Source organism: Polypterus senegalus, chromosome 4 (genome assembly GCF_016835505.1).
Source record: "Polypterus senegalus isolate Bchr_013 chromosome 4, ASM1683550v1, whole genome shotgun sequence".
Lineage (NCBI taxonomy): Eukaryota > Metazoa > Chordata > Cladistia > Polypteriformes > Polypteridae > Polypterus > Polypterus senegalus.
In genome coordinates, this window is record NC_053157.1 from 22990372 (window position 1) to 23016410 (window position 26039).

The window sequence follows — 26039 nt, forward strand, 5'->3', positions numbered from 1 at the left end:
AGTCGTCCGCATCTGTAATTATTGCCGGGAGTTGCTAATCGCCACACCTGATCCACAACCCCGTAATATATAATGGAAGCTTTGGGGGCGGAGCTTAATAGGGAAGACCTGCGTGAAACACTTGAGGGGATCGAAAGGATGACAAAGGACAGCACAGTCAGTTATGAAAATGAAATCCTTAAAGTGTGGAATTCTCTGCCAAATAAGCTTAAGTCAATGAAGGCACTTGAGATTGCTTTCCTTACTTTGTTTGGAACATCTTATGCTTGTGAGCAGCTGTTTTCAGCTTTGAATTAAATCAAATCTGACACCAGAAACAGACTAACAGATGACCTGAGTGCTGCATGTGTTGCTCTCAAGCTTACAAAGTATGAGCCAAGGTTAGACAAATTATCAGCATGCATACAACAGCAAAAAGCACATTAATTGTTCAAAAGCATACCGAATGGAAACTTTTACCTTTCAACAAAAAGTTGTTTGTATCTTTGAAAGCTTTGTTATTATGTTTTTCTTTTAAGACAAAAGATGTTAATGTATGAGTGGCTTTTCTAAACTAAAAGCTCAGTAGATAGACAGACAGAGCATCAGTATTGGCAGTTCAGTCCAATTTATCATCCAGCTGCACTCCCAGGTATTTATAGGTCTGTACCCTCTGCACACACTCACCTCTGATGATCATGGGGTCCATGAGGGGCCTGGGCCTCCTAAAATTCACCACCAGCTCCTTGGTTATGCTGGTGTTCAGTTTTAGGTGGTATTCAGGTTAAATTGCCATGTTGGCACTTTGCGATAAATAAGTGGGTTTTGGATTGCAGTTTGGGCACTTGGTTTCTAAATGGTTCGCCATCACTGGACTAGTACATACATTAACACAAAGAGCGCGTTTGTCATGTGGAGCCTGCACTGGCAAACTACCATGTGCAAGCAGCAAAATAATATGTATATATTATAAGGAAAGTTCTCAAAAACATGTTTCTACTGCTCATATTGTAACATATTTTACAAACATTGTAAACACTGTGCATGACCCCTTACACCCCTCACATGGACTTTTCACACTTCTGCCATTCAAGAGAAGATACTGCAGCATCAAAGCCAGATCTGCCAGGCTGCAGGAGAGTTTTTACCCCCAAGCAGACTCCTTACCACCGTGCTGCCCCCTGGTATCTTCCATACTGCTTTAACCACCTCTAAAAACACATGCAAGCCACTTTCCTGCAAAGACAAGTGTGCATGTAGAGAAGAACTGAAAATCTCCTACTGACCTTTAAGTATTTTGCACACTGCACTTTGACATCCTTTGAAACATTCTGATCTGTCATTGTTTACACATGTCTTAAACAACTATTATCATACACTGATAATTTCTGCATTATCTATTTATTTATTATTATTATATTACATATCTATTGACTATATTTATCTATCTAGATTGCAAATACCATACATTGCATCAATGTTCATATTGCTAACTACACGTCAATATTGCTGCTACTTCTTTGTCTTGTCTTTGCACAATGTCTTGTCTTGTTTTGTGTTTTAATTTTAATTCTATTTTTAATTTTTAAACACAAAGAGTAGGACAGCTGCTGTACAGGCTTTTAAATGTTTGAAACACTGTGCGAGATGCAGATCACGCGGCACAACAGCAGCAGCAAGCCAGCAGCTGATCGAACAAAGAGGAAGTAACAAAAAACTATTTATTTTCCATTGTATCACCGTTTAAGAGGGGGTTTCATAGGAGCAACCGCATCTCCTTAGGGTGCATTCAGCCCCCCTCTCTTCACAACGCGAGTGACAGAGATGAGAAGTGGCTGGTGAGCAAAGCGAGCAGGGGGGGAACCTCCTAGTTTTGTATATAAGTTGATAAATATTTTGTATGTCCTTATTTGTGACTTAGACAAAGTAATGCAATATTAGTGCTTCATTGGTGACAACCTTCCAATGAACCCCCATTTTAGGACTGAGTCTTTGTAATTTTATGACAGGGTCTGGGGAAGTGCTAAAAACCAGTTTGGCAAGTGATTCTCTGCAGAAATCTCTCGATCAACTCTCACAGAAAAGCCAGACTACCTAGCTGGCAAGCATCAGCTCAACAGAGGGTTTTTTGGGGGCAGGTGCGCCCCCATTGGTCTGAAGCATGGCTGTTTGGGATTGGTTTGAATCAGGGGCCATTCTGTAGCACAGTGACCTATTGGTGTAAGGATTTAGAATGTATAAGTTTGGTTGCTTTACCCCTCTCTCTCTCTTACACCATCACAATGAAGAAGCATCTCTCTGTCACACCATTGCCATGAAGAGTACAACTCGGCAGCCATATTGAGACAGGCATGCAGTGTGTCCTAAAGAAAGCTAGAAATGATAACTTAACTAGAGACATTTAAAGTAACTTCAAGTCGGAGTGCTGCCTGAAACTATACATTGGCCTTTATCCGGTTGTATGGTTGACAATATTCACTTGTACTTCGCTTATTTTTATTATTTATAGATACATTATCTAAAATGTAACTTAACTCCTGCTTGTCTTTTACTACACCTAACTGCCTGAGGTTATAAATGTAGAAGGGGTAGTAGGGAGAATTTATATGGTACAATACTTTATAAACTGTGGTCAGTCTGTGAGATTTGAGGCATTCTGATCAAGGCTACACATTAATAATACAAAAAGGGAAAGTCGAGTAATAGAGTACTCTACCAAGACAAAACAGCACGAAGGTCTGGGATCCAATCCCAGTAAATACTGAGGGACGACTGTAGTTCTAGTTATGATGCCATGTTTGAATTAAGATTCAACAGCCTGACAATCAAATATGTTTTCTGTATTTATTTCTTTTTCTTGTTATTTAAATTACAACTATGAAACTATAATTTTCTTTAATACAAAACATGAAACTTTATGTCTCCCTAATTATTTCTCTTCATCCAAAAGCTGCTGATTTCAATTGATTATAAAACCAAAATCACAAAAATCAAGTAGTTCCTATCTTGCATCTAATGCTAAAAAGGATAGGCACTGGCTTCATATGAATCGGAATTGAATAATAAGCTAAGACAATGATTACACAGAAATCCGGAAAATTTATAAAATTTGAAAAGAAACAGATCTGTTTTCCTGTCCGGGATTGGTTCCTGCCTTGTGCCCTGTGTTGGCTGGGATTCGCTCCAGCAGACCCCTGTGACCCTGTGTTCGGATTCAGCGGGATGAAAAATGGATGGATGGATGAGATTTGTTTTAGCGTTCATCGAAAATAAATAAAACCACATAATGTAAGCATTAGTGTACCGGCAGAGCCTTCCTGCTTTCTATGGTGGTGCTTTTTGTTTTAGATAGGCAAATGAAGTTTTACAGAGTCACAAAAATTCATTTCTTTTCTTTGAACGCTTTTTGTTATATAATGATTTTGCAGAGGTTTTAATGTGTATGGTATAAATAATTCATAAGAGTAGCATGCAATTTTATTTCAAAATGAAAGTCATGCAAACTTGCTATTGTACAACTTGTAAAAACGCTTTTATGTTTTTGCTTTTTTCTAGAATGGATACTTGAGATTGTCTGATGGAAACTATTTTATTGAACCACTGAAAAGTTACAATACAGAACAAGATGGCCCGCACCCACATGTCCTTTACAAACAGAATTTTACTCTTCCAACTTCCAGGCAGAAGCGTGACGTTGACTCAAAAAGAGGATTGAAATGTGGATTAAAAGGTCAGATTTCTTTCTTTTATTGGCTTCCTTCAGTTTCCCGTATATTATCATCTGTTTGGGCTAATTTAGTTTAAACCATCTTGTAAGTTTTGGTTTATTTCAGTTTGTTAGTTTAGTAATTATTATAATTTATCATTTTTTTTGGGTGATGCCATCATTTTTTTTTCTGGACCCTGCAATTGTGCACTCATTTTTTTACGGCCATATTGCTTACTGTTGTTATGCCTGTTGCTGGTCACATGGCATACAAATTATGTGATGTCTTATAATATCACATCCTGTTTATATCAAATGCCAGTGCTCTTATCATATTGTGCGCCCTATTCTATTTATTTTTAAATATTCTCTTGTACTGTGTCAGAGTCCCATTTCATGGTATTCATTATAATTTCTGTTTGGATTTTTGGGAAAAATGCAAGGTTGCTGTTAATTTCTGACTTGGCCCAAGCAAAACATAAATAAGATTAGCCTTTTTGTGTTGATAAAAGTTACTTATAAATAGTTTGAAATCACTTCAGGTTTTTTTGGGCAGCTCCTGACTCACCGGCATAAGAAAAACCCCACATACGTCATACTATTCGACTGTAAATTGTTGAGCTATTTGGGGTTCCCACCTATTTTTGCTCTTAGCAACACACAAAACCCAAATTTGTTGGACATTTTACACCATATTCTTTGCAGAAATGTATACCCTTATGATCAAGAGTAAACCAATAGTTTTCTTCACCCAAAATGATCAGTACATGTCTCATCAGCTCACCCATGGGGATCACCCCCTAATAGGATATAGGATATTAAAGTTATCTCTCTTTGCAAAACTGCAAAACTGCAAAAAATGGGGATAGATAATATAGACATGTAGAGTGTCTATCGATCCATCCATCCATTATCCAACCCACTATATCCTAACTACAGGGTCACGGGGGTCTGCTGGAGCCAATCCCAGCCAACACAGGGCACAAGTCAGGAAACAAACTCCGGGCAGGGCGCCAACCCACCGCAGCATGTAGAGTTTCATTTTGTGCTATTGTGAGGTTGCTATTTTTCGATATATATAATATTCTTTTCCAGTGGTCATTGCCCTCTAAGAGCCACTCACAGACTCTCAGAAGATTAAAAATGATAAACTACAAACATAAGCATGTAGGCTATCATTTTTAGACTATTTCAAGGTCAGTGATTACAAATATGATTCTTCACTAGTAATTTAGCCCTCTAGTAATCTGGACCTGTATCTGAGGGCAAAAAATTACAGATTTCTCATACAATTAAGAATATTTAGATTTTAAACATTGAAATTGATGCACACATTTCAATATTTCAAATATTACTTGTTTACTATGTACTTCTACCTTGTAATGTAAATCATTGCAATTCTTATGAACACCCTGAATTAGCATGGCATACACTTATTCTGCCTTTTTATGTGGAAATAAACAGGAATTCAAATACATTACAGTACACTAAAAATGGTCCATTTTTTTGTATTTTTTATTTTTTAGTGGTTCATTTTGTTAAGTTTGAGTGCACTCAAAACAGCACTGAGTGTGAGGCTTAAACAATCCATCCATCCATCCATTATCCAACCCGCTATATCCTAAGTACAGGGTTACAGGGGTCTGCTGGAGTCAATCCCAGCCAACACAGGGCACAAGGCAGGAAACAAACCCCTGGGCAGGGCGCCAGCCCACCGCAAGGTGCACACACTAGGGACAATTTAGAATCATCAATGCACCTAACCTGCATGTTTTTGGACTGTGGGAGGAAACTGGAGTATCCAGAGGAAACCCACGCAGACACGGGGAGAACATGCAAACTCCACACAGGGAGGACCTGGGAAGCGAACCCGGGTCTCCGTACTGCAAGGCAGCAGCTCTACCCATTCTGCCACTGTGCTGCCCCCGGCCTAAAACATAAATAAATATATAAATAAATAAATAAATAAATAACATTAAAACAGGCCAGGCCTTCCCTAGCTTGCCCAGTAATAGGCCTCATTTTAGGCAGCCTGACTCCAAACTCCTACTGGCTGGCTTCACCCTACATGAGACTAAAAGGGATTTTGGCTTCAGAAGTTCAAAAAATGTCACAAATGTCCCAGATGTTGAGAATGGACTAGCTGCAGACCTCCAGAGCTCTGTGATCGGCAGCTCTGCTGAGCAGCATTTGAATTGCACATTTGTGTCACATGGTTTACAGAGTAGAAAATCTGTGAAGCCTGCAGCACTACATAACAATGTTGCTATCTAAGAAAAAAATTGACAGGCCCATTCATGATTCAGATAAGCCTCCCACAACCCACAAACACAAGAGACACAGGAGAACATGTATCACATAGATAGTAAATAATTAGAATTAGAAAAAAAAAGAATAATGGTTACACAAATCAATACATAAATCTAATAAACACATGAAAAACAAAACTTAAGAACGCAAAACACAGAAAAGGAAAATAAACAAACCCATATGAGACACACCCTGTTTGAAACATGACACTGTCCATCTCTACTACCAACTGTAAGTTCAGTGGTTTGTAGTGGGAAAGCCCTGGCTAATAACTACATATGGATGTGTTTTGAAGGTAAATTCCAAGGGTCAGTTCCTGGTTCTGTCACCCCTGTAACTTCTCTCCCAGAGTTCCCTCTTGTGGGCCCAAGTGTCTCTGCTGCCCTGAGTCTCATTTCCTGTTTGAAGGGCCAACCTAAAAGGTTTCCTCTTCATTACTGTATTATCGTGGTATATCCCTCTACTTACCCTTTACCTAGGGATAAGTGAACTCATCAGATTCGTTACCGGGTTGCTCTACTGTCAAACACATACATAGATATACACATACACACAGACCCTAACCACAACAGTGCCCCATGAATGACACACACACAACTGGTTAACATCTAGCACTTTAAACCACACAAGTGCCTTAGGTATAACACGGCCTGTCACTCTCTCAAAACTTCAAGAGACTTACTTATTATCGGCACGAACAACATACAATGTTTTAAAGATATTTCAGACCTGAATACTGCTTTTGATCTGCTTTTTGAATATATTTAAACATACAAAGGCTCAGCATACCTGACTATAGGCCATTTATCAGCCAAGAATACCTTACTTTCCATACTGTTCCACTACTAGGTGGATCTCTCACCCTCAGACCTTAATAAACCTCGCAGCAAAGAGGTAAAGGCAAACCTCCAGCTGCACCAGGTGCTCAAAGAAATCTACCTTATTACTTCAATCACTCTAGACATTAAGACAAAGCATAGAAAGTTAAAAGTAGCATGGTATTTATTACAGGAATAATAATAATAATAGTAGAACAAAGAATAATAGAAAATAGGACTGATAGTAAAGTCTGGATATATATAGTCTTTAGAAAAAGCGTACGAAAAGTTAAAGATGAGAAGGATGAATGTCACAGGCGGCTTATAATCTAGCACTCGTAGTTGTTCATGAGATGCTTTCTGACGATCAGATGGAAACAGCCGCACGTTGACATCGCTGTGTTCTCTTTTTCTGATGACGTGCTTCAGGTGAGACATATTTATTATAAAATTCTACTGGGGGGTTTTGCAAGATGTGATTATTAGATATTCAGATTGGCTGGCTGTCAATATGATGAATTAATTCACTCGTCTATTTTTCCAACTATTTTGCTTAGTACTACTGGCATGTCCTCCTTTCACAGGCTGTAAACCAGTTTAGCAACTTGTTGTCCCAGATCTCAGCTTTACAACTAATCAATAGCCTGAGGAATCTCCTGAATTGCTGGTCAGTTCAAACAAATGGTTCTGTGATTTAGTAAAACAGATTGCCTTTGATCTTAACTGTCCATGCAAGTATTATGTTCATGTGTTGTTTTGTTTTGAACAAAATATAATGAAAATATTGTCCAAAATTTAAAGAATGTGTACCCCACAACAATTACTTAACATCTTACACTTCCACTGTTAATCTTTGTTAGTATTTTCACCTGTGGAGTTACTAACACCAGGACAACATCCATAGAAAAAGCGTCTAGCATCCCCTGTACAGATGTTTAGTGTTACCACCATGATTACACATATAGTTTTTGTAATATATTGATTGTATCTCTGCAGAATGTTTTGTAATATATTCCAGAATGTAGATGTCAACCAAACTGAGGGAATACAAATGTCCACAAAAAGAAATGTTGGGGCACTGACCAGGTCACCCCTTCTATCTCTATATATATGAAATCTAATGTCTGTCTGTCCACTTTTCACAAGAGAACTACTTAACTAATTTAGACTTTTTTTCTGTAATTTGCTTGAAAATTCCAGTTGATTTTGCATCTACTCTCACCATGCTAAGAATCATAGTTCGCTTGCAGAAGTGATATATTCACGCTGGGGGACGGCTGGTAACTAATAAGTCATAAAATAAACAGGGTCTCAATGGTACAAATAGCAGAAAAACAAGGAGATCAAGACTTAGGTCACACATGTCAGGTCAGAGCCCTATTCCGGCAGTCTACTTGTCCTGGAATGAGACGACCCGTGTCGGGAATAACTTGGTTTTATAGTTGCTGGACTGGAAGGAGACGAGTCATTTGCCATCACTGGGTGGTTTCTCTGGACTGTGGGTGCAAAAACAGACAAGATCGTCAGCAGCAGCATCCCCTTGTGTCTCAAAGTGGTAATGCTTACCTGTAAAGAGCCCAGAAGGTGATTCTCTGATGTTCATGCTTAGCACTGTATATGTAAGGTCCCACAGTTCAAACTATATGTCAGAACAAAAACTATGAAGTCTAAGTAACACTATGTAGACCGCCACAATCAGAATGTAATAAGGCATAGATATGAGCGTGAGCAAGGGGATAAAACCATTGTTAAAGTTGTGAGTGTTTCCAGGAGTACAGTGTCCTCAATAATTGCGAAACGGAAGAAGTTAACAACCACCAGGATGTTTCCTAGAGTTGGATTTTCTAACCAAAGTGAGTAACCTGGCAAGAAGGGCCTTGGTCAAGGAGGTGACCCAGCACCCAACAATTAATATATTTGTCTCTGGAGTACCTAATGGGAGGAGAACATTCATAGGCAAAGTGCCAAGTTAACCCTATGTCATCTGGTCAGTGATTTCTCACATATGCCATCAAGGCATCTTAAACACCAATCTGAAGGATAAACTTCCCAAAATGGATTGTAATTTCAGGCATTACCAGGCCTTTTATATTAATTCATTTCAAGAAAATTATTACTATTATTATTATACTTTTAAACAGCACAGTTAATAGGTGTCATAATAATAAATGATATAGTAAAAATCTAATTGCAAATCCATAAAAATGATTCCAGCAGAAGGCAATTGCATTTTGACATTTAAAAGATTAAAAGCCTGTTTAAGGTTGTGGGTGTCTTGCTCCATATGATTTGCCGTTTCTTTTCATTCTGGCATTGAAGTTTGCCTTCCGTACTAAAGAAAGAACACTTTACTGACCTAAATTACAGTCATTTACTTTTTCCTTGCTGTTACCACTGAATCAGAATGGTAGTGTGAAGTGCTGGGTATTTGTGAAAGTTTGTCTTTCATACCCACGCTTTTCTTTTCCTTATAAACTTTTGCCAGTATCTTTAAGTTGTCCCATTTTCTTTAGGTCAAAAGAGCAAAGCAAGAAAATAAAAGGCACATGAAATGGAACAGGGTAAAATGTGAATGTTTATCTGTAACATTTGATGACTGTTACACATCAAGGAGTCAATGTGAGTGTCAAAGAAGTCTAAAAGTGACTAACAGAGTGTAATGTTACAGTTTGGCTTTTTTTTGTGATCAGACCTTTTGCTTGCTAAATGTATATAGCTGGTGTTTACATGGGATGAAAGGACAAATACCAAAGAGCTCTAATGATGACTAGAGTGTGAACCTGCTGTACTGGTGGACTTAATAAAAATAGATTTCCTTCATTTGAGATCAGAACAAGTGTGTTTTGACATCACTTACAGGTCACAGCAAGTTTAGTTCTGAGGATTTAAAGGAAGGCATTAACTCTTTGAACTGTGTACCGGCCACTGCTTTCTTTATGAAAAAGTCTTAAATTTCAGGAAAAAATAACTTTCTCCAGTGTTTGTCTTTGAAATTGTTTCATTTCTAAAATTCAGATTTTAGTTCCTTCTATCCTTTGCAGCATTTGATACTAATATTCCATTATTTAATGTGTCATTCCCCTGTCTTATATTGTCAAAGACTACTGTATCTTGCACAGTAGTGTTGCTAATTAGTTTTTAAGGTGTATTATAATATTTACTCATTCTTCCACCCATCAATTTTCTAACCTGCTTTTCCAGTTTTGTGTTGTAGAGAGTCAGTGCCGGTTATAATAGCAATCAATGAGAAATGCTATTTAACAAAAAACAACAGGTTCTATACATATAAAACACATTTTCATGTTAAGAAGTCACTCCAAGTGTTTTACAACACTAACAGCTGTATGGTGTGCCACTGCGTCCCGATTTCCAGACACAATCATTAGGACTTTAGAACAGTCTGGACGAGAACAGGCCATTCAGCCTAATAAAGCTCGCCAGTTTAATTCATTCTTCTAAAATAACATCAAGTCAAGTTTTGAATGTCCCTAAGTTTCTACTGTCTACCTCACTACTTGATCACTTATTCCATGTCTCCACGGTTCTCTGTAGAAGGTAAAGGTTTTGTGCAAAACCAGAAGATGTGTGTCGAAAAACAAAAAATTGACAAACTGGAAATCCGTGTCTTATGTATTAGTCAGAGTGATTTCTCTAGCTTACGCATATTTTCTATTTTGTTGTTACTCTGATTAATTCTGAATTTAGATTTTATGTTTTATGTAATTTCTTTTAGTTGTGTTTATTATTTTGTATTGTTGTGCTGTATCATTAAATGTTCCTTCATTCCTTTTGTTTTTTCGGATTGAACCCCAGGCAGAGAGGCCAACCCGACATCACTGCTGCTGAGATCTCTCTTTGCATTCTATACTGAGGTCAGAGAGAGTCCCAGCAGTGAATCACTAAATGTTGTAGGAGTTATTTCTGAGTATTGCTCTTCTTGTTATTTCTAGATTTGCCATGGGATCGATTATTGGGACTTATTTGCCTTGAATTGCCTTTTAGGAAATGCATTTTTTGCTATTTTTGATCTTTCTTGATTTTGGTTAGTAAATTCTCAAGTTATATTGTTTTACAGTTTCTCTCTCCCTTGCAAGACATATGTGGGATATTTTAGGACTTTCTTTGAATTTTGACTTTAAAAGTCAGTTCCTTAATTTGGGCCTAGTAGGCTGAAGCTTGCAGTACTACTTGAGGACAAGCTGCTCAGGGTAAATGCTCAATCCATATATGGGGAAGATTTTTTTTTTTTGGACTATTAGGAGGTTACTCATTAAGCCAGTGAGGTGATAGCTAACTATGACCTTGGGGTTTGCAGTGTGCTCCCAAGGCAATTCAAGTCACGCCCAATCTAATCTCTCTCTCTCTTTTTCTCTCTATGTATCTCTCTATTATAAAAAAAAAAAATCTTGGAATCTTGGGAGGGAGACAAGAAGTGATCTTCTCAGAAGACAATTTGATGTCACACGAGACAAGGCAGTGAAACAAAAGGACAGCTGCTGTACAGGCTTTTAAATGATCGACGCGCAGCATGACAAGCAGAACACACACCTCAGGCGGGAGCAGCATAAAGCCAGTAGCTGATCTGTCCGCATCTCCTTAGCAAGCATTCAGCTCCCCCCCTTCACAACGCGAGTGGGAGAGACGCGAAGTGGCAGGAGCATAGTGCGCCTCCGGGGGGGGGGGTTGAGCGAAGCGATCGAGACATGATCATCTCAGAGAGACACTTTGACGTCACGCGAGACCAGACATTACAACCTTAGGAAGCAAAACCCGTGAGATGGCGACTTTGGCACGTCATGCCCTACTTACAAACAATTTAAAACAAGTCCACAGACGTCTAACCTAGCAGTTGTTGGAATGCTTTTGGCAGACACACTTCATGTGCTCCCAGCTCTTAAAACAAAAAGAAGCAACAAGCAGAACACGCAGCTCGCCAGCAGCAGCAAGCCAGCAGATGATCTGACCGTATCTCCTTAGTGTGCGTTCAGCCTACCCCCTTCACAACGTGAGCGGCAGAGATGCGAAGTAGCAAAAGGATAGCTGCTGTACAGGCTTTTAAATGATCAACATGCAGCACGACAAGCAGAGCACGCAGCTTGGCAGCAGCAGCAAGCCAGCAGATGATCCGACCGCATCTCCTTAGCGTGCGTTCAGCCCACCCCTTCACAATGCAAGTAGCATTTTACATCCCGCGAGAAAGATTTCAACCATGCCCGGGACTGGAAATAAAGGACAAGTATTGTTTTTACAAATGTTTTAAAGTAAAAGTGAAAATAATGCATCTGTAACAATTCTTATGATAATAATCTCTTTAAATTGTATATCCGGTAAAACAAACCTGGGGGTTGGCAAGCGAAGCGAGCAGGGGGCGGAGCCCCCTAGTCTTATATATTAACGTCTATGCATGGAAGTGTGTGTCTGTTGATCCGGCCTGGAAATGAGAGGTGGAGTTGGGGTAAGGACTCCACCTCCGAGGATACACAAGGAGAGCCAGCACAGAGACAACAAGAAACCTCTGAAGAAAGAGTCACTCGCTTAGCCACTAATACACAAGTGAGGCGAGCACATCTGCAACACGAAACCTCTGAAGAAAGGCAAAGTTGCTTAGCTACTAATGCACAAGTGATGCAAGCACATCTGCAAAACAGTATCCTTTTACTTTGCCTCCCGACGCTAATACACAAGAGATGCGAGCACACCACCAAAATTAATCCTCCTAGGAGAGAGATGCAATTACCTGACATCTCTACATTTAAGTTGTTTTCCTGATGATTTTAATAGTTTCTTGGACCCTGCGCTTTCTACAGCACGGGCTTATATATATTGTGGAAGTTGCCTGGAACGCAGACAGAGACGAACTAAGAATGTTCCAAACACACACAATTATTTTTACAGTACTTCCCGCACATGGCACAGTGCACCAAACAGCCCAAACTCACAGTCCTTTCTTTTCCTTTTTTCCCTCTCTTTTCCTTTGCTGCCTCTGCTCCTCTCCTTGCAAGCTCTGTCCTCTGCTATCTAACCGGCTTGCCGAATGGAGCAAGGTGGCCCCTTTTTATGTTGCACCTGGATGTGCTCCAGGTGTACCCTGATGATTTTCCTGCAGCACTTCCAGGTTTGGCAGAAGTGCTGCATTGGCACCCAGAAGCACTCAACGTGCACCCGGATTCTCTTCCAGCAGCACTTCCTGGTGTGGCAGTAGTGCTGCAGTCCAAGGCTCTGGGATTGTCGAAGCGCCCCCAACAGGATTGAGCTTCCAAGATCCAGTCCCATTGCCCTGATGCAAACCAGGGGGGCTGCCCTCTCATGTCCTGGAAAAGGTATTGCCTCTCTCCCTGTCCTTCCGCTCTCCAGACGTCTCTGTGGGGCAAGGTCCCCAATCGTCTGTCACAATGCCCCTCCCTGAGCTGAAGCTCGTAGGGTGAAGTGGCCTGTCCTGCAAGGGCTGCTTTTCTCCATTGTAGGGAGCCAGCATACTGCAGTATATGGTCTTGTTCTGCAACAAAAGAACAGAGAAAAGGCACAGAGACGCTGTGCCGACACCTCCTCCAGGCGTCCTCCACAATAGATAGATAGATAGATAGATAGTCTGCTCTGAACTTTTCCGGTATGAAGGCGTTGAGAATTCCAGGTGCCTCAGAGCCTGTTCTGCTTTCTTCTGAATAAATACCTGGAAACACATCATTTTTCTTGTATAAATTATAAGCAGCATTTCAGATTTCAAATTTTGTTAACATGTCAATTTTAAAACATGATGCTTATTAAAACTTAGTAGCCTATTTACAACTCAGTTCAATAGTAAGAATGTTCTATTGTGTACTTCAGCTTGGTTAGAAATTATTTTAATCATTTTTTAAACAAACTTTTAAGCAGAATCAAGTCTTTTGTAATAAAATAATAATCTTAATTTTAAAATTAGTGGCTTAACATAGTTGGTACCACATTCAGAGACTGGGTTATATAGTTTTATTCATGGTTTAGATGGTTTATACAGTAGTACCATTAGAAATAACACCTCAAGTACCCCTCTTTTAACACAGCAGATGCTTGAGCCATGGCAGAGTGACCTTTACAACACCGAGTACAAGAGTGGGCTGCATCTTCTCAGAAGCAGCCTTACTGTTTGTTCTCAGGGTTACTCAGCCAAGCAGGGTGGGCTAAGAAATGATGTGGCCTCTTTCATACTGTGTTCAATTGCTGTGTGACTAAGAGGTGCCTGTGCACGCAGCTGGTGAGAGTCGAACACGTGTGAGCCCCTTTCAGTTGTTAAAGGGCAGTGGCGTGAGCCTGTGTGCATGTGAAGTCAGCTTTTGATTTTATGATTTTAATCAAACTGTATTCACATGTATGGTAACACCTGTAATTGTGGTGTATTTGTGTAATACTGTAGCGACCTGGGGTCGAGTCTTGAAGTTTTTAAAGCCGATCGCTGCCGTGCACCTTTCCCAAGCTGTCGGCTAGCGGATTGCCAGCGTTAAACACGCAGCTGTACCCAGCTCTTTAAGTAACGAGCACTCGTGTCCCATACACTGCACGACTACGAGTGTCTCGGCAGCACGCAGCTGTACCCAGCTTCTCAAGTAACGAGCACTCGTGTCCCATACACCGCACGACTACGAGTGTCTCAGCATTAATTGCTTAGATAAAATCTTAGCAATGAATAACAGCTCTGTCCTGTTGTATCTCTTTATTCACAGATAGCCAGTAAACAAAGCTCGACATTATTGCACTGCCATGGTCAAGGTCATGCACGAAGACACATTTCACATAACCGGTACTTTTTACAAAATACATAACCCCGGACGGCGATGACCCAAACCCACCCAACTAATTGAACACAAACACAACAATTATTTACAAGTTAAGACATTAATAAATACAACAGGAAAAACATTATATCAATCAATCAACATTTATTTATATAGCATACAAAAAATGTAGCTCAAAGTGCTTTACAAAATGAATAGAAAATAGAAGACACAATAAAAATAAACATAAGTCAACATTAATTAACATAGAATAAGAGTAAGGTCCATGGCCAGGGTGGACAGAAAAACAAAAAACTCCAAAGGCTGGAGAAAAAATAAAATCTGTAGGGTTCCAGACCAGAGACCGCCCAGTCCCCTCTGGGCATCTACCTAACATAAATGAAACAGTCCTCTTTGTATTTAGGGTTTTCATGGAAGGACCTGATGATGATGGTCACGTAGACTTCTGGCTTTCAGTCCATCAATGTTGGTGCATCATGATGCTTTGAGTAGGTGGTGGTGGCAGGCCGCCACCACAAAGAAACCGGAAAAGAAACAGAAGAGAGAGTAGGGGTCAGTATGGATTTTAGAGCCACCATGAATAGTTATTATGAAGAATTGCACATACAGAGTATCAGTATTAAGTTAAAGTGAAGTTATAAAAAGGCCATGTTAAAGTAATGTGTTTTCAGCAGTGTTTTAAAGTGCTCTACTGTATTTGCCTGGCGAATTCCTATTGGCAGGCTATTCCAGATTTTAGGTGCATAACAGCAGAAGGCCGCCTCACCACTTCTTTTAAGTTTAGCTTTTGGAATTATAAGGAGACACTCATTTGAAGATCTAAGGTTACGATTTGGAATATAACGTGTCAGGCATTCCGATATATAAGATGGAGCGAGATTATTTAAGGCTTTATAAACCATAAGCAGTATTTTAAAGTCAATCCTGAATGACACAGGCAACCAGTGTAGTGACATCAAAACTGGAGAAATGTGTTCGGATTTTCTTTTCCCAGTTAGGATTCTAGCAGCTGCATTCTGCACTCGTTGCAAATGATTTATGTCTTTTTTGGGTAGTCCTGAGAGGAGTGCGTTACAGTAATCTAGTCTACTGAAAACAAAAGCGTGAATTAATTTCTCAGCATCTTTCAATGATATAAGAGGTCTAACTTTAGCTATGTTTCTTAAGTGAAAAAATGCTGTCCTAGTGGTCTGATGAATATGCGATTTAAAATTCAGATTACAGTCAACGGTTACCCCTAAATTTTTTACTTCCGTCTTAACTTTTAATCCTAGTGCATTAAGTTTATTTCTGATAACCTCGCTGAATCCATTATTGCCAATTACTAAAATTTCAGTTTTCTCTTTATTTAGTTTGAGAAAATTACTATTCATCCATTCAGAAATACCAGTAAGACATTGTGTTAGTGAATGAGAGTCGGAGTCATCAGGTGCTATAGATAAGTACAGCTGTGTGTCATCAGCATAGCTGTGGTAGCTCACGTTGTAACCTGAGATAATCTGACCTAACGGAAGCATGTAGATTGAGAAAGCAGCGGACCCAGGATAGAGCCTTGTGGAACACCATATTGGATATCATGTGTCTTTGAGATTTGATTACCACAACTCACAAAGAATTTTCTCCTGCCAGGTAGGATTCAAACCAATTTAAGACACTGCCAGAGAGGCCCACCCATTGACTAAGGCGATTTCTAAGAATATTATGATCAATGGTGTCAAATGCAGCACTCAGATCTAAGAGGATGAGAACAGATAAATGGCCTCTGTCTGCATTTACCCGCAAGTCATTTACTACTTTAACAAGTGCAGTTTCTGTACTGTGATTTGTTCTGAAGCCTGACTGAAAGTATCAAGAATAGCATGTTTATTGAGGTGGTCATTTAACTGCATAATGACTGCCTTCTCTAGAATTTTACTTAAGAAGGGCAGGTTAGAAATGGGTCTAAAATTTTCAAAGGCAGAGGGGTCAAGATTATGTTTCTTAAGAAGGGGTTTAACTACAGCAGTCTTAAGACAGTCTGGAAAGACCCCGTATCTAATGACAATTACTATGTCCAGAATATTGTCAATTAGACGCCTGATATTTCTTTGAAAAACCTGGTTGGTATTGGGTCAAGGACGCAGGTGGAGGGTTTCAGTTGAGAGATTATACTATGTAATTCAGGTAAATCTATCCTGGTGAAAGCATTTAATTTGTTTATAACGGAGTACCGGGCTTTGGAGGTTCTGCAGTGTTGGGGAGATATACTATGTTATCTCTAATATTATTAATTTTTGAGTGAAAAATACAGCAATGTTCTCACAGGTTTCACTGGAAGTATTCTGGGGGCATTCCTTTGTGTTACCTGGGTTTAACAGACGATCAATTGTTGAAAATAAGACTCTGGGATTACTAGCATTGTTATTTATAATATTAGAGAAATAGCAGCCTCTCAAGACGGACAGTGTTATTGTATTCTGTTATTTTAACTTTTAATATTTCATAGTGGATAGTTAGTTTAGTTTTCCTCCATTTACGCTCAGCTCTACGACATGTTCTTTTAAATCAGACACTCTTTGGGTCTTCCATGGAATAACAGTACTAGAGGATTTTTAACTGTCTTTTCAGGTGCAACTATGTCAACAGCAGTTCTTACTTTAGAATTAAAGTTTTCCACTTTACTATTTACATTATCCTCGCTATTATAGCTGGCATTATAAACGGACTGATTGCTTAGAGTAGTTGTAAGCTTTAAAGCTGCTGATGAGTCAAAGAAGCGTTTTTTAACAAAATGCTTCTCATGAGCGTTTTCTATCTTTATTTCTATATTAAATAGTAGAAGGAAATGGTCTGATAGACCGATATCAGTGACCTGCTTTATATCAACTTTAAGTCCTTTAGTAATCACTAAGTCTAACGTATGACCTGCTTTATGTGTAGGCTGATTTACGAGCTGCCTCAAATCAAAAGAGTCCAGGAGGTTCATGAATTCCTTTACCTTTTGGTCACACTGATTGTCGACATGAAAGTTAAAGTGCCGACTATTAAGAGTGCATCATAGTTTGTAACTAAAATTGACATTAAGTCAGAGAATTCCTCAAGGAAAGACGCGTTATATTTAGGAGGTCTATACACGGATAATACGAGAACGTGAGAATCTCCATGAATAACAACGGCGAGATACTCAAAGGACTTAAATTTACCAAAACTAACATCTTTACATTTTAATCGCTCGAGTAAATGTTTGCCAAACCGCCCCCCTTTTTACCCTGGCGGTCGGCACGAGTAAAACTGTAATCCGGAGGCGCAGATTCGATTAAAACTGCCGCCCCATTGAAATTAAGCCATGTTTCATTTAGCGCAATAAAATCAATGTTTCTATCACTAATAAGATCGTTTATAAAAAATGTCTTGTTAGTTAAAGCTCTAACATTTAATAGTGCCATATTTAATGTTTCTGAAGGGCAGAGCTGAATTTTATGCGTGTTATGGTAATCGGAACAAAATTAAGTTATTTTTGTTAACGCGCTCTGTGTGTACTTTTTATGTAATCTACAATCCGTTTTTATAGTCTTAATGCAGTGTTGATCTGAAGTAGTAATTTCAATTAAATTATTGGTGTTTATGCCGCACTGCCTAGATTTTTTACGTGTGTTAAGATTTGTTATTAGATTATTAATGATGTGCACTTTAACGGAAGACTCTGTTAAGCCATTATGTCCTATCAAACCAGTAGCATTACGTAAGGGGTTAGCAGTAGAAGTAGACAGTCAAGATAGACGAATTACCTTAGCGATGTTTTCGGAGAGGACCCGGCCAAATCTATTCGGATGCAGTCCATCCCGCTTGAAGAAGCGCCTTTCCCAAAAAAGATCCCAGTTGTCTATAAACCCGATGTCTTGATTCTCGCAGAAGCCTCTCAGCCAGTTGTTTAAACCCAGCAGACGACTGTAGTATTCATGCGATCGTCTGACGAGAGGTAGTGGACCCGAGATGAAGATTTTTGCGGATGGGGTCCTCTCCTTCGTGTCTTCAACTAGTGCTGCGAAGTCAGCCTTGAGAACCTCTGACTCTCGGTGCCTTATGTCGCTTACGCCGGCATGTAGAATGATGGATCTAATTGCCCTCTTGTGCTTCTGGTAGAAGGTCGGCGCCCGCCTCATCACATCTCGAACTCGAGCACCGGAAAACAAGAAACAAAGGATTTTTGATTAGGGCACGTGATATTCAGGTTTCGTACAATGGAATCACCTACCACGATTACATCACCCGGGTTGAAGGCAGACTGGGGACGCGGAGAGGGTCGAATCATTCTGGATTTGAATGCTCGCCTGTGCCGCTGGAGGTGTTCTAGCCTTGAACCCCGCCTGCAAAGCTGAAACCCGCCGAGGTCTTCATCAGCGTGTCGTTCCTACGAGGCTGGGTGAAGCTTACTTGCCCTTGGACTTGAGCGGCACGAGGTGGGGTTGATGTTACGCCGACTTCAGTTGTTGGGTGTGGTTTGTCCAGCAGCCGAGTCTTCAAGTCTCTGAGGTACCTTCGTCTAGACAGGAGTTTCTGAATCTGTTTGTCGAGTGCCTGGAGTTCTTCGACGACAACGGCAACGCGATTCATCTCACTGTCGGCCATTGTCTGCTTCTACTTCGCTTCGCTTCGTCACCTAGGAAAGAAAGAGAGAAAGTTAGTTAGCTAGAGAGATTTCCAGTCTCTCCAGTATAAAAAGCAGTGAACGCATAACCTTCCCACAATGCATCACTCCGCAGCGCTGACTGCCGGGTCGCTACATAGCCCACTCCCAAGAGGGTTTAGTGTCCTCACAACCCTAGTCGTTACATTCAAAGTCTAATAAATATCCCGGTCGGTGACGAACACGCTTTGGCCTGCTTGACTCGCCACTACTCGTGTCAGGTTCAGTCCGGAGACTTTCAATGTCTGTCTCGACACCGAGTGTGGAGGTTGGAGAGCCACTTTGAGTTCCAATTCCTTCTGGTGCTGGGGCCAATGGGTGGTATGGTGCTAAACGATCTTTATGTAGCACCACCCGTCTGCCCCCTCCAGGCATTCGGACTCGAAAACAACTTCCAAATCATGTCCAGAATTTCTCCCGGTCCCTGCCAATGGTGTGTCAGTTTTGGGGACAACCCCCGTTTCCTTTGTGGGCAAAAGACCCACACTTTGTCCCCTTGCTTGAAAGTTGGACCATGAGCCCGAATGTCATATGCCCGTTTCTGATGGGCTCCAGCTCCCGCTAGTGCCTCCCTGGCCAGTTGATGCACGGTGTTCAGCCGCTCTTTAATCGCCGGAAATAGTCCGTCTCGTGACCGCCAACAAGCTCAGGTTCAGGGGGCGAGCCAAACACCAAGTCCACCGGCGTGCGCATCTCTCTTCCGAACATCAGCCCCGCCGGTGTGCACTGACTCGATTCCTGAACGGCCGTCCTATACGCCCACAAGACCAGAGGCAAATGTTGGTCCCAGTCTCTCTGGTGTTGACTAGTGAGGATGGCAAGTTGGGCGGCCAGGGTGCGGTTAAATCGTTCGACCAGTCCATCGCTTTGAGGGTGAAGGGGAGTGGTTCGGGTCTTCTTCACCCCAGCCGCTGACACACCTCTTTAAACAAACGGCTCTCGAAGTTCCGCCCTTGATCGCTGTGCAGTTCATTCGGCACCCCGAATCGAGTGAACATTTCATCCAGCAATTTTTGGGCGGCTGTGGAGGCACTTTGATCTGAATGGCATATGCCTCCGCCATTTAGTAAAGTAGTCCATCGCCACCAAAACAAAACGATTTCCTGCCTCGGTGATAGGGAAAGGACCCAGTACATCTACCCCAATCCTCTCCATGGGAGCCCCGACAAGATACTGTTGTAGTGGCGCGTGAGAGCGTTGGCCAGGTCCTTTCTGCGCGCATAAACGTCACAGCAGTGGACGTGCATCTCCGCATCTTGTCGACATCCGGGCCAATAGAATCGCTGCCGCAGCCGACGACTGTCTTTGCATTTCCAAAGTGCCCAGATCCAGCTGCTCCATGAACCCAACGGAGGACCGTTGTACGTAAAGCCTGGGGAACCAGAAGTTGCAAACGGTCAGTACCCCCTTGGTGCCTGCCATCTTCTGTAGATCACACCATCGTGCAACTCCAGGCTGCCCCACTGCGAATGTAACAACTTGAGTTCCGGCCCCTGGGAAGACACGGTTTGCCAATCGGGGCATTCCTGGGTCTCCAGCCAACCCCTTACCTCCTCTAGCACTTGGTCGTCTGTTTGTAGTTGCCGTAACTGGTCGATGGTGAATGGTTCCCCTGCTCCATCAGTGTCCTCTAGCCTGGCTGCTGATGATGATGGTCCCATACCCTTTCTTCTTGCCGGCGGCAATATCGACAGTCGTTGAGGACGCATGGTCGCCTGGAGAGGGCATCAGCATTTGCATGCTGCCGTCCTGGTCGGTGTTGCACCTCGAAATCATACTCCTGAAGTATTTCTATCCACCTTGCCACCTGGCCCTCAGGTTGCGGAAGTTTAACAGCCATGTAAGGCTAGCATGGTCAGTTCAATTGTAAACTTAGTGCCCAAAAGGTAAGGCTTGAAGTGTCGTACTGCCAGGATTACTGCCAATAGCTCCCGCCGGTAACGCAGTAATTTTTCTCCGGTCGACTGAGGCTGCAGCTATAGTAGGCCACCACTCTCTCTCGGTCTCCCCTCTGGGAGAGTACTGCGCCAACCCCACATTACTAGCGTCAGTGTCCAAAATAAAGGGTTGGTTGGGGTCAGGGTAAGCCAGGACAGGTGCACTGGTAAGAGCAGCTTTTAGTTGTTGAAAAGCGGCGCAGTCCTCCGTCCACCCAAACTGTTGGCCCTTACTCGTCAGTTGGTGCAAGGGGCTAGCAATGGTTGCAAAGTTTCTCACGAATCTCCGGTAGTATGAGGCTAAGCCCAGAAAGCTCCGCAGCTCGGTGATGTTGGCTGGTGGGGGCCAGTTGCTCACGGCAGTCACCTTCGCTGGGTCGGTAGCCACTCCACTCTCGCTAACCACATGTCCCAGAAACTGAGTCTGTCGGGAGAGGAGGTTACATTTCACGGGGTTCAACCGCAACCCGGCGGCTACGAATGGCTGTCAAGACTTCCCTTAAATTGTGGACAGCCTGATCAAAGTCTCTGGCATGGATTAGCAGATCGTCCAGATAGACCACACATCGGGTTCGGGGAATGTCTTTTAGGACCCGCTCCATCAGTCTTTCAAAGGTGGCGGTGAGTTACACAGTCCAAACGGCATCACCTTGAATTGCCACAGCCCTTGTCCTATGGTGAATGCGGTTTTGTGTCGGTCCTCTGGTGCCAGTTCCACTTGCCAATACCCACTGCGCAAGTCCAAGGTGCTGAACCAACAGGATCCAGCCACATAATCCAATGCATCATCGATGCGTGGCAGTGGGTATGAGTCTTTTCGAGTGACTTCGCTTAACCTCCGAAAGTCCACACAGTGGCGCCAACCCCCCGTTTTCTTCCGTACCATGACCATTGGTGCAGCCCAGGGGCTGTCCGAAGGCTCAATAACGTCGTTGGCTGCCATCTCACAAATCATTTCCTCGGCAGCTTGGCGTCGCAAGAGGTAATCGGTGGGGGCGCAAACGAATGGGAGCGGCATGGCCAGTGTCTATGTGGTGTTTCACTAAATTCGTTCTAGTACAGTCCTCCTCTCGAGCCGCAAAATGTCCACAAAGTCTCTCAATAGTTGTTGAAGTTGCTCCTGCTGTGGCGCGTTCAGATGTTCCCCACTTCGACGGCCCAATTCCTCTACAGCGGCAACTGTCTCAGCTGATGGGTGGTCGCGTGAGGAAAACCGTTGGGAAGCACTGGTCTGAGCTGCAACATTCTCCTGGGGGTCCCCTTGAGTCTCTGCATCTTCGAACAACGGTCGGGAGCCGGTGAGCCGTGGTATCCAGGCAAATCCAAGCCAGCAGCCCTTCCAGGACGGTTCCAGCCCGATTGGGCGACACAGTCTCATTACCTAGGCAGAGGACGGCCCTAGACACATCAACACATGCTCCCCAGTGGGCCAACAAGTCCAACCCAATAATGCACTGGTCTTTAATGTCCGCAAGCCAGAATTCGTGGTTGGTCTGGCTCGTCCCTACCACCACAGATAACAGTTTCTTTCCGGGCATTACTGTCCGTTCACCCGTAACCGTGCGTAGTTCGCTATTTGTGGGGGTCCAGCCCTCGGGAAGAAGACTAGCTGTTTCTGGCAACACTCCTTTTCTTAGCAAACAAATAGTGGACCCGTGTCCACTAAGGCACTGCATGGCCGTCCATCAATAGTGCAGTCTAGGTATAGTCCAGTGGAAAATCCACAGCGCCCAACTTTGAAGCAGTCTTTGTTGAGGGGTGCTGAAAACGGAGCGAGGGTCCCCTCACGGCCTCACCCCGATGTCGTTTCCCTGCGGTGATGCTGTACGAGGCAACGGACTTGGGGCAGGGCAATCCCTGGCAAAGTGCCCTGGTTCTCCGCATCGAAAACAGCAGTCCACTCGTTGTCTCTGTCGGGGGTTGATGTTGATTGGGCGCGGCTGACCTCCACTGCCTCAGACAGGTCCCCTTCCGCCCTTCGTTCAACGGCTCTTGTTAGTCGACTCGGTCGTGGCGTTCGTCTTGTCGGTGACTCAGCCTGTAGTACGCCTTCAACCCGCTCAGCCTCTTTTAGTGCCTCGCTCAAATCTCGGGGTGACGATAGACAGACATGCTGGCGAAGACGTTCTGGTGTGAGGCCCCGCAGGAAAGCATGAAGGCCGAGTTCTTCCCTCACTGCTGTCGAGAAAGTAGGGTAACCTTTTCGTGTATATACCCTGACGTCAGCGGCAAAGGCTCCTATACTCTCACCTTCATGCCACGCCGGCTAGTCAGCTTGTCTCTGTTGCATTCTGCTGAAGTTCTTTGTCCAAAGCGACGGGTGAGAGCAGCGGTGAGAGCCTGAAGATCACGACACTCTTCCGATGACAGATCAATGAGTACTTGAAGTGCGGGACCCTCCAAGGCAAGGGCCAAGTGTGTCTCAGCTTCCTCGCGGTTCCACTCATTGTGTATCGCGGCCAGATCCACTTGTGCGAGGTATGGTTCTAAAGGAGTCAATCCGCTGTATCGCGGCAGCTTAGCAGGTGACCGTGAGAAGCGGACCGTCCGACTGGTAACCTGGGGTATCGCTGCGGCAGCCGACGGCCCCCTCTGGCCGTGCTCAGAAGATCGCAACACTGTCCGGGGAATACTGGTACCATCAGGCCGGTCTGCCGCTTTTCTCCGCACAGCTCCGCTGATCAGGCGCTCTAACGTAACGCTGTTCTCTAAGATGGCACGCTCCAATTCTTCAAGACTCTGTTCCATAACGGCGTCTTCTAAACAGCCTGGTATCCCACTTCTGACACCAATGTAGCGACCTGGGGTCGAGTCTTGAAGTTTTTAAAGCCGATCGCTGCCGTGCACCTTTCCCAAGCTGTCGGCTAGCGGATTGCCAGCGTTAAACACGCAGCTGTACCCAGCTCTTTAAGTAACGAGCACTCGTGTCCCATACACCGCACGACTACGAGTGTCTCGGCAGCACGCAGCTGTACCCAGCTTCTCAAGTAACGAGCACTCGTGTCCCATACACCGCACGACTCCGAGTGTCTCGGCATTAATTGCTTAGATAAAATCTTAGCAATGAATAACAGCTCTGTCCTGTTGTATCTCTTTATTCACAGATAGCCAGTAAACAAAGCTCGACATTATTGCACTGCCATGGTCAAGGTCATGCACGCGAAGACACATTTCACATAACCGGTACTTTTTACAAAATACATAACCCCGGACGGCGATGACCCAAACCCACCCAACTAATTGAACACAAACACAACAATTATTTACAAGTTAAGACATTAATAAATACAACAGGAAAAACATTATAAAAAGCAGTGAACGTACAACCTTCCCACAATGCATCACTCCGGCAGCGCTGACTGCCGGGTCGCTACAATACTTTATATTTTACATGTGGCTTATTTCAGATTCGCCACAATTCAGTAGGAAATGTGCTACCAAGATGACATTCTGCTGTTGCTGCATTTAAAATTGGATTACATTCGGCTCGGTAAGAAGAAAAAATATTTTGTTAGTGCGGGACCATGTCAGCGTGCATCTGCACAGTAAAAAGAGGTTAAATGTTATTTAAACACTGAACGTGAAAGAAAGTTAAAGACCATGTTTCTGCTGTTTAGCCATAATCAGGTATGCAACAAAAAAGGAAAGAGCAGATAACATAAGAGGGAGGGGAAGAAGAGAACAAAGCTAGGACAGATGAAAGGAGAAAAGATGGGAAAAGCAGCCACTAGAGAAGATAAAGGGAGAGATTAAAAAGTTATAAAGACCTGGAGAAGTTGTATGTGATCCCAGGCTGAGAATGAGCTTCTGCTTTTTTGTTTTTCTTTTTTGAACCCCTGTGAAGGATCACGTACCAAAAGATCAGTGTAGCTCTGATCAAGATTTGTGAAATGTTCTACAGGAAGCTTTGTAAGGTCTTTGATATTAATGGATAGAATGTTCTCCCTGAACCGATCTATAAGCCATCGTCCTGTTTTACATAGGTAGATGGCTGTACATTTCCTACAAGAAATGAAGTATATATGATTTTTAGACTGCCCATAGGCCCATTGCTTAATATTCGATTTATAATAGGGACCAATGGCTAGAGTATTGTTGGTGACATATTTCCAAGTGACACAGTGGCTCCTGCTACAGCTCAAAGTGCATGGTGAGGGTGGCTCTCCTCTCTGAAGTAAACTGTGGACGAATCTTTTGTTTAGGTTAGGTGGTGGGTGGAAGGAGACCATGAGAGTGTTAGGAATAAAGAGAAATTTTATTTGATGACCTGTGGGAAAGATAGAGTGTTAAAGTGGAATGGGAGGGATTTCATTATTGGGGTTCTTCTTAGAGTCGATGTTAAGAGGTCTACTCCTGGCTTGATTTAAGACCCTGTCCACAAATAAGAAGGCTGACTAATATCAATGAAGAAACCCCTCATTCTGAGTCCTTCATTACAGAGGTGGAGGAGTCTAAGGAACTGTGAAAGAGATAGGGAGTTTTAGTATGCTAGGGATGGAAGGTTCCATACAGAAGGTAACTGTGATTCAATATCTTGTTTGGTTTTACTGGTAAGGCTTTTCTTTCTTTTTTATTTTTTTGCTTCATGCTGTCTGAATTTGCATGCAGTACTGCTGCTTCTCTGCAATTGAATCAAACTGATTGTCATTGCATTGAGAACAATACAACAAAATTTAAATACCTTATAGACTCCTGTTATTCCTCTTCCCAGATGTTCTGCCAATCCAGGTTTGGTTCTTGCCTTGCATCTAAAATTTTCAGACTGTGGCTCCCTTTGATCATTTATTGGAATTAGTTGGTTCAGAAAATGCATGTCTGTCCATGCCATCTCTAGTAGGTGAGGTCTGATCATGC

At 42.6% G+C, this 26039-nt stretch overlaps 1 protein-coding gene across 1 annotated transcript in view; it reads left to right on the top strand.

The window, feature by feature from the left end:
* Nucleotides 1-26039, top strand: part of adamts12 (ADAM metallopeptidase with thrombospondin type 1 motif, 12) — a 623896-nt gene that overhangs the window by 212642 nt on the left and 385215 nt on the right. Inside the window, exon 3 of the mRNA XM_039750336.1 lies at nt 3535-3709. Within this exon, the coding sequence (XP_039606270.1) occupies nt 3535-3709 (175 nt within the window). The remainder of the gene's footprint in view (nt 1-3534; nt 3710-26039) is intronic.